The sequence below is a fragment of the Phaseolus vulgaris genome, chromosome 9 (genome assembly GCF_000499845.2).
Source record: "Phaseolus vulgaris cultivar G19833 chromosome 9, P. vulgaris v2.0, whole genome shotgun sequence".
NCBI classification, from domain to species: domain Eukaryota; kingdom Viridiplantae; phylum Streptophyta; class Magnoliopsida; order Fabales; family Fabaceae; genus Phaseolus; species Phaseolus vulgaris.
This window is the reverse complement of record NC_023751.2, coordinates 3,410,115-3,420,288: the sequence shown is the minus strand read 5'-3', so window position 1 is coordinate 3,420,288 and position 10,174 is coordinate 3,410,115. Positions and strand designations below refer to the sequence as shown.

Here is a 10,174-nt window from a genome sequence, read left to right as displayed (position 1 = left end):
TAAAAATAAGAAACAAATCATTTTGAACCAGTCATAAAAAACATTTTTTTCTCAAAAAAATAATTTAGAACATACTTGTGTACATAAATCTTTATTGTAAATTTATATAATATATAAATCCGTCTACATTTTAAATATTATACGTATCTTTGTGTCCATATCGTATGAGTGTCCGTTTGAGTGTCTGACCTTAATAGTGATAGTTTCTTTCAATATTATTAAAATGATTTTATTTTATTCAAAACTAAAAAGTAAACGAAGTAATTGTAGTTATTCAGTGTAGTATTCTTATTTATAAAATTTAACAAAAGTAAATAACACATTAAAACTCATGGTTGTCAAACTCGCGAGTCTACGTAGACTCGTGGAGCTCCGTAGACTCGTGGAGCTCCGTAGACTCGTAATTCATATTAAAAAAAAAAAAATATGTGTTAACCTTGTTCGGTGATATGTGTTGTCCTAAATATTAACTAATGGCATGCATGGCGGCGTATTGAAACTTGAGAAACTCAGAAGAAGCGACTTATATAGTTTTGAAGGATTCCGGCTACGAGCTGTCTGTAAACTTTTTCAGTAGGATGATAACTATCCCAAAACACATATTTGGAAGCATCGGAACAAGTTGAATCCAAATGGTTGCATAGAACAGCAACCTCCAATTTCCCCGTGCCACAGCAGCCACTGTCCATAACTTCATACCCTGCAATATAAACTCAATTAATTACATGATTTTTTGTAGCTACAGGAAGTGGTTGAAATTGATTTACCATAGCGGTGGTAGTTCACAATGATATCCATTAGAGGGTTGTAAATATCAATGTAAACGATTCTACTATTGGGCAAGTGACTAAGAGAATCAAGCTTCCTTGAGAGTTTGGAATTAAATAACTTGGCTGCGTAATTGTACTCCTCTGCGCACTCTCTTTCTAAACCTCCAGCCAGTGTTCTTTGTGATGGAACGCAACCAATCGGTGGTGCACCCAGTACTCCGATTCTACGTGCTCCAAGTCCATATAATTCCTTATGCATCATACCAGAGTTAGGTTAGTTTCCAAATCTGGGTTTCAGCTTGATACTTTGTAGGAAAAAATACAAAAAAAAGAGTGTTAAGAGTGTACCTTTACGAAATCAGAAGCGGAATTGCACATAAGATCAGTGTAAGCAGGAATATCATATTGTAATTGTCGAGCGCGAGCGACAAAATAAGTGTTTGCAATGTCGTCACTTCCAGCTACCACAAGGAAAAAACTGTTGGCCAGGATGAAGTTTGTTCTATCCACTCCAACAATTTGTTTAAGCTTCCCTATGTATTCTTTGAACATTTCTATTTGTTCGGACATTGATATCACTGACTGATTATAGTCACAATACACAGTTATCATTACAAAAATCAATGGATAAGCTTGCATGAATGAATGTTAGAAGTGAAATCATTTAGAGCTTACAGCTATTTTTGGCGTTAAAGGATCGTATCCGGAAGCACCAGAAGCAAAGCACACTCCGGTAACAAGGTCGTCCGGCTTCAGATTTGGATCCAAATAAGCTGGTAAAAGGTTCTTAATACCCAGTTCTTCAACTGAAGCTCAATCAAGTAATTAATTAGATTAACATTGAAAGATATGTCTGTATTTTAAAATAAAATAAGAAAAAAAGTACATATTTATGATTTTAGTAGTACAAAAATTGATCGTGATAATGTTAGCTGATTTCACCCTTGAAATATATCATACTAAATATATATATATATATATATATTAAAAAAGTTTGTGAGGATAGACTCAAAATGAGTCTAATACCATACTAAATGGTGGACTTTAAGCCTAACTCAATTTCATAAAACCAACTTATGAGGTTGAGATTTGCTCTCATTTATATACAGAAGTTGAGATTTACACCCACTTATATATAATGAATTGTCCTCATATCTAGTCAATGTGGGATTTCCAACAAAATATACTTCCTCAAATATTCTTTTAAACAAATTGTTGGTTATAATTTATTAAAATAATAAAATACAGCGAGTTCTATAATATATATAAATGATTTTTTTTTTATAAATTTATAGTTTTTAATAAATGTTAATTTAATAAAAAAATTATGTTAGAAAAAGTACTTTTAGTGTTCATGTTGTTGATATATCAACATCATAATCCAGTTTTTGTTAGGTTTTCTTGTATATAATGATGTAAAATATGTCCAGAAGAAGATGTATTGAACTATTATGGTTATTTTTTAATTCTACCTAACGAATATTCATTATTATTTTTTACGTTCTTTAAGATGATTACCATTCCAAACTTGATTTTATTACGTGTTCCATAACACTCGGGTATCATGGTATTAGATATGCTTAAGCGTGAAGAATTCACAAGATACACGCAATTCTATTTAGGTTCAATGTGTGTACTTTGCGATGAAGCCATCATTGTCATTTAGGTTACAGCAACGCTTTATGGTCTTAAAAACGCAGCTACCTGTCTACTATACCATGACAATTATTATTTCTTCTCATGCATTATATCATCCCCTCACAGGGTAGCTACACATACTTTATGACTCTTTATTTTTATCAACCTTATTATATTCACAAAGTCTGCATTACTATATAAATTATTCAGCTCTATAAATGCTTTGCAATTTATTATGACTATTCCATACAATTGTTGGCAACCAATAAATGATTAAAAGTAAAGTATATAGGTATTATAAATACTAAAAATCCACTATCACTTTCCTCTTTTGACCACGAAATAAATTATTATTAGCATAAAAATACAAAATATCTCGTGTAATTGCATGAAGATTTTTCATTTTTAAAGTGTCAAATTGAAGTTGTTAAACAAAGTTTTCAAGGCTTGGGGACCATGACGGTGCCACCATTTAAATGGCAACGAAATCAATGAATAAAAAGTAGGCTCACTCAACCACGGATATTTGAGAAAACCTTCTACTAAAAAGCAGTTAACCAAAGTTATTACAGATTTTCAATTTAGTTTATCAATGAAAGTACATTATTATGTACAATTAAAATATTCTCAAAATATAAAATTGAAAAAATACTTTAATTATTTCTTTCTTATTTAAATTAAATTTAAAATTGAAAAAAAAAATTTACACTGAATCCCATAAACCCTGTCAACCTACTCTCATATTCCCGAAAACAGATCACTTCATATAAAGAACTAATATATATCGCCTTATTATTTTCGTAATTAATGAGCTTAGGTACATAATTTTTCTATGGAAAATGATAGTTTCACTGCCATTTTTAATTTTTTAATTTTAAAAATTATTTTAACATTTTATATTTTGTCTAATATGTCATTAAAAACATTTTTTTATTTTTAATTTTTTTTATTATAAATATTAATATTTTAGTGTAGGTGTAAACTGGAACGGGGTGTCAAAATATTATCACCCTTTTTCTATCTCGAGTACGTAGAGTTCTCCTAATAATAATAATATAAGAATTGGTTTTGAAATTTAGTTTGGAAAATATTTTTTACAATAAAAACATATACTTCACACCATATTATAATTTTATAATAATATTTAATATTAAAAATAAATTAAATATAATTAAAATATTATGGTATTAACATTTGTGAAGTGGATGTTTTTTTAATATGGTGTTAACATATCATCACCCTTAGGTTTTGTCCTGTTTTTGCTTTGGATTTGAAAAATAAATTGTTTTGTACTTGTATATAGTTAAACATATATTGATTGGGGGAAGCATATATATAAACTTAGAAAGCTTGAAGAAAAGCAAAGTGGAGAGAAAAGAGAGGATAGAAAGTGTAAGTACCAAGCAAATCCGACGGAATTTTTCCGTTGCAAAATCGACCGGTTGGCCCTCCCTGGAAGTCTTTACCGTAGGGAGGGAAATTACACTTCACCAGTGTTTTAACCTTGTTGTTGTTGCCCGGGTCAATGATCGAATCTCCGAAACCTATCACTGCGGGAATTGAAACATTTGCTGGTAGTTTCACCAAGCCCTTCGATCTCATCGATAAAACTAACAATAATATCACACGGACCATTAACCTGCTTGAACACCAATTCAAGAGCTTCGTAAACACACCCATATATATATATACTGTTACTGTTTTTCAAGAACTTTCACCAAGGGCTATTCTTCTTCACAACTTCTCTCCCATGAAACAATGAAATAACTTCCATAATCAATGTCTATTTATACACACACACTCAACCTAGCTATATATATGACGTCCTTTCACTTATTAATTGCACAACCAAGACTAATTGCATCAAGCGGTTGATTATGCATTAACTTTTCAACTTTTTAATACGAAGAAAAAAACATGGTAGGTAAGGTTACGTCCAATGCAGAACCTTCTAGAGGACAGCTTTACGTAAACAAATTATATGACATTGTTGAAGTGAGCATCGTTTTTTCTTTTGAATAACAGAGGTCAATAGTAAGAGTTTTTTGTATAAATAATTTAAATTCTTCTGAATTAATTAAGATGAACCACTTAACTAAATGTGATCCTGCAAGTGGAATTCAAATTATTTATGTGATTGCAACTTTGATCTTGCATTGACATGTAAAAAGTATTTTCAACGCAGAAAACGGGTGGAGGTGGGGTTCAATTCCCTATCTAGCACCATTTACATATTTATTTCTCTATCTAGCACCCTTTTGTTTTTATTTCCCTATCTAGCACTCTTTTATTTTTTATTTCCCTATCTAGCACCATTTTAAAAATAAATAAATAAATAATAAATAATTATTATTTTAATAATTTTAATTTTGAATGCATTAAAAAATAAATATTTTTAATGTTTAAAATAATTAGAAATATAATTAATGAATAAATAAATGAGTTTTTACAAAATAAAAATAAAAAAGTAATAAATTAAAAATGTTTAGTTTATTTTTTTTTTTAAAATGAAGAAAATAAAAAATTAAACTATACAACAACATAAAGTTTGAATCTATAAACATAAATTAGTATTTATTTTTATTATTATTGATGATATAATTGATGATATAATCATGTTAATTTCAAGTAAAAAATACAGGACATAATTATAAAAAAAACCAAAGTCAATTAGTATTAATTAATAGTATAAATAATATTGAAGTGTCTACCCTAAATGCAAAAGTCTAAAAAAAAAACTAATGCAAATGCTACACTGAATGCATTAAAAAATAAATATTTTTAATGTTTAAAATAATTAGAAATATAATTAATTAATAAATAAATGAGTTTTTACAAAATAAAAATAAAAAAAGTAATAAATTAAAAATGTTTAGTTTAAAATTATTTTTTTTAAATGAAGAAAATAAAAAATTAAACTTTACAACAACATAAAAGTTGAATCTATAAACATAAATTACTATTTATTTTGATTATTATTGATGATGTAATCATGTTAATTTCAACTAAAAAATACAGGACATATTTATAAAAAAACCAAAGTCAATTAGTATTAATTAATAGTGGACACATAAATAATATTGAAGTGTTTACCTAAATGCAAAATTCTAAAAAAAACTAATACAAATGTTACACTTAATGCTTAAAAATGAGAAGAAAAAAAATGCAAAAATAAATAAGTCTAGAAAATAAAAACAACAACAATAAAATAAGTGTAATATTTGTAAAAAAAAATAATTTTAAACTAAATATTTTTAATTTATTACTTTTTTATTTTTATTTTGTAAAAACTCATTTATTTATTCTTTAATTATATTTCTAATTATTTTAAACATTAAAAATATTTATTTTTTAATGCATTCAAAATTAAAATTATTAAAAAAATAATAATTTATTATTTATTTATTTATTTTTAAAATGGTGCTAGATAGGGAAATAAAAACAAAAGAGTGCTAGATAGGGAAATAAAAACAAAAGGATGCTAGATAGAGAAATAAAGATGTAAATGGTGCTAGATAGGGAATTGAGCCTGAGGAGGTGGAGACATCAACATCACCTTAATTATCAATAGTTGCAAAAATAGTCTGTAAGATAATAAGAAGTAAATAGAAGAAAGATAAAATGGGTTAGCCATCTTAGTTGTTGGAGTACATCATATACGTTCGCAATACGGTAGATGGAACCTTCCTCTATACACCTCGTTACTTAAAGGTGACGATAGAATGGAACCTTCCTCTATATACACACACATTACTTAACGCAGATCCTTGGATGTCTCTTCCTCTTTCTTCGGTAAGATTGTACACTTCGGGATTCTTATCGTAACGTTGAGTAGGTATATACCATTTTTCATGAGCCAATTTGCAAACAGTGACATGCATGGCTGTGGGACACCCAATTTCATCCACGTTGAGTAAAGAAAAAGCATGACACATATAATCAGAAGAATACTGGTTCATTTGAAAACAGAGTTATACTTTTAGTGGCAATTTCACATTTTTTAAGCCTTTCAGTTGAACAAAGCTCGTGTCTACTATGTTTTCGATTTTGTCTCCCTTTCATTTAGTTGCTTAATTACTTCATGCATGTAAAGAAATGAAAATTATATTTTCACATGCGTGTTTATTATATATAACTTGTGCTAGTTTCGTTTTTAATAAGAATTCAGTCTGATTCCGACATAATTATGATAATTTTAGTGATGTAATATATTTTATAGAGTTTTAGGTCACTGCTCTTAGTTTAGTTATTCCTAAAGATTTTGTAGGAAAACTAGCTAGTGGTAAAAAAGGAACAGTTTTGTTTTTCTTTACAGATATGGTGGAGATTTGAAGTGGAGCAAAAGAATGGGTTGTTATTGGTTAGGAATATGGTGACACGTCGCACCTGGGTCACCATGATGGTGTTTTAGCCGATTTGACGTCGATCAAATTCTGGATGAGCTCCTAATGGTCTTCTTTCATGCTCTAGTGTTCAACCTTTTGGAAACTTGGGAACAAGGACAAGAGCATAAAATATAATGACTATAGTATAAAATATGAGTTAAGAGTATTCTGTCTGTTGTTTATTAGATAATTCTTTATGTAGAGCATAATCTGGTATATATAGACCGAGTTCCAACCCCTCCGTTTTATGATCATGATCATATCTTAATTGAGTGATTAAGACTAATTGATTGAAATTTTTTAACTTATATTTCCTCATAACGTTAGATACACAGATCAAAAAACGACTATAAATAACCAACTATCGGGTTAGGCCATGACTTGAGTTAGGCCATACCTAACAGATGGACTTTATCACTCCAAAGATTTGAAATGCAAACCCTTCTGACCAAAACAACTCTCTTAATATCTTTCTCCTCCTTTACAAAATTGTGTAATTGTAATTTATTTTACCAAAATAATACAAATTTCCAGTTATACCCTTACTAATTACATTATTTAAATGACTAAACTTATAATTAAATCAAATTTTGTATATAATCACTATATACACCGATTAACTAGAATTCTAAATATATTAATATTTTTGTTTAAATAATAAAAAAAACTCAAAAAAGATTTTCTTAATTAAACCAATATACGACTATAATAATAATGCACCTGTATTAGTCAAGTAGCATGTCTCAACAACTACTGTACGTAGTTTAACTAGAAAAAGTGATTTTCAAATTTTTCTGATTGATTTCTTTGTCTCTTATATTGAGTTTTTTTAAACTCTTATTTCATCATTATTTTCTATCCGGCATATCCAGTTCATTACCTTCATTAACGCTCTCTTCTTTTTATGAGAAGTAATATATTCATTAACTTCCCAAATTAACATCATGACCATTTCGCCTCATTAACAGTATCACCATAACTTTACAGTATCCATAAAAATGTCAGATAAAACCATTAAAAACCCTAGATTGTGAATGCAATTGAATCAAATTTTAGAGTTTAAATTTAGAAAACAAAAAAGACAATTTTTTTATGGACAAAAGAAAAGGATAGGAGAAAGACAGCTTAAATAAGAATAGGCAGTGGACACGAAGAACAACGGTAATGAAAGGATGGTGAGAATCACGGATTTCGGAGGATGTTGTGATACTATTAATAATGATAGAAGAATGCTTTCGGTGACATACCTTAACTTGACGCCAACAATTAGTTGGACTGGATCTTCAATACAAAGTGGTCACTGCATAGTTATTAATAGTTATCAAGCTCGGATATTCTTATTAAAATAATGTATTTGTGTCAGATATTACGACATTTATATGTATCAGTAATATCAATTCAAAAAATATTTATTAATATATAATAATTTTAACATGATTCCAACACAATTTTAAAAATGAAAATACATTAATTTTTAAAAATTTAAATTTATTATGATTATAAAAGTAAGAAATAAATCATTTTAAACCTCTCATGAAACTTCCATTTCAAAAAAAATTTAAAACTGCACATAAATCTTTATTATCAATTTATATAATTATATAATATATAAATATGTGTCTCAATATATTATATTTTAAAAATTATACCTATTTCTATATCATAATATATTCATATATTTGTGTTTGTGTACATAGTAAAAGTAATGGTAACCACCACCTTCAAGTGGTTTCAACCAACTAAACACAGATATAAAGCCACTTCTGTTATTTACTTTTCAGCCCAAACTATTTACAATTACTATTTATACGTTTAGATTAACAACTTTATTAAATAAACTTTTTTCTTAATAAATATATTATATCTACTTAAGTTATTCTCTTATAACATATACATGGTATTCAAAATTCATTCCGATTGAATTGATTTATTTGAGTGTAAACTAAGAAAAAAAATAACTAAAAGTGCGTTATGAAATGAAAATATTAGTTTCTTTTTCGCACAGATAATTAAGGACATGAAGTATTTAGAAAGAAAATTTTGGATGGAGAGAGCATTTAAAAAGAGGGGTCGTTTTGTCTTTACGCTTTAATTCGGTAACCACCATCGAAATTAACTTTTTTTTCTTCTAAATATAATGGTGAAACTTTGATATTTTTACGGTAGTGTCTTTATCAATTTTAAACTATCAAAATATATATATATATATATATGTTTAATTAATAATAATGCAATGACATTCATTTTTATCGTTAATTACATCATTACTTATAGGAGATATATGTTAAAGATAGAATTAAAAAGCTATCTGTACATGCACATTGTAAAAAAAAAAAAAAAACTGATAATGATACATGAATATGTGTTGAATAATATATTTTTTATGTGTTTATTTTCATAAAAAATTATACAAATTTGTTACTAAAAAGACTATAAATGCACTTAAACTATTTTTTTTACAAGTGATACAAGTTGTTTATGAGTTTATTAATCTAATAGTTTTATGTCATTTTTATCAATGTAGCAATTTAGATCATACACCTATGAAAAAAATATCATAAACAATGTAAATGATAACAATTATAAAAGTGCCATGTAATAATACTGTCATAATCACAATAACCATTAGTATAAATAACTTTTTTTTTTTGACATTTTACATTTAGATAACATTATCTGATTATTTATTAAAATTAAATTTGAAATATTTATTTTTTACTTCTATAATGTTTCACTACTAAAAAAAGGTACATTGACGACGGTTAAAAAAGATTTATAAAGACGATACTAAAAAAAGGTACATTGACGACGGTTAAAAAAGATTTATAAAGACGATTCTCAAACCGTCATTATTGCGAGCATCGTTATAATGTAAATATTTTTAACGACAGTTGTGAACCGTCGTTATAAACAACTTTAAAGATGGTTCTCATAACCGTTGTTATATGTAGGACTTTTAAAGATGGTTCCACGTGGAACCATCGTTGTATGTGAGACTTTTAAAGACGATTCCACATGAAACCGTCGTTATATGTGGATTTAAAAATAAATAAATAAATTATTTTTTAAAAACCTTAAACCTGCATAAAATATCCAATTCCAAAAAATCAAAACATTTAAAATTATATTTTAAATATGAAAAATACATATAACAAATTATAACATTCTACACAAAGTTTTCCTAATATATGAAAAAGTATGTCATTCTAATGATTTATCTATCCTAAGGTGTTATACATGGTTACAAAATACTTTGATCATGTTGTTCTCACATACTCCAATGCTTTCGAATCTAGCGTGTGTTGGTCGTTGAAAAATTTTACATTTGAAATTTTTTGAATTAGTACATGAATAATAAACTCCGAATTTTAAAGTATTTAT

General features: G+C 27.4%; 1 protein-coding gene across 1 annotated transcript; it reads right to left on the bottom strand.

Annotated features, from left to right (window-relative positions):
* Positions 1 to 270: 270 nt before the first annotated feature.
* LOC137821070 (GDSL esterase/lipase EXL3-like) lies at positions 271 to 4,197 on the bottom strand. Its single transcript, XM_068625488.1, has 5 exons — positions 3,809 to 4,197; positions 1,446 to 1,576; positions 1,119 to 1,352; positions 768 to 1,020; positions 271 to 700 (listed from the first exon to the last, which is right to left on the bottom strand). The coding sequence occupies exons 1-5, from the start codon at positions 4,086 to 4,088 to the stop codon at positions 510 to 512; spliced, it is 1,089 nt and encodes a 362-aa protein (XP_068481589.1). The 5' UTR covers positions 4,089 to 4,197; the 3' UTR covers positions 271 to 509.
* Positions 4,198 to 10,174: the final 5,977 nt, after the last annotated feature.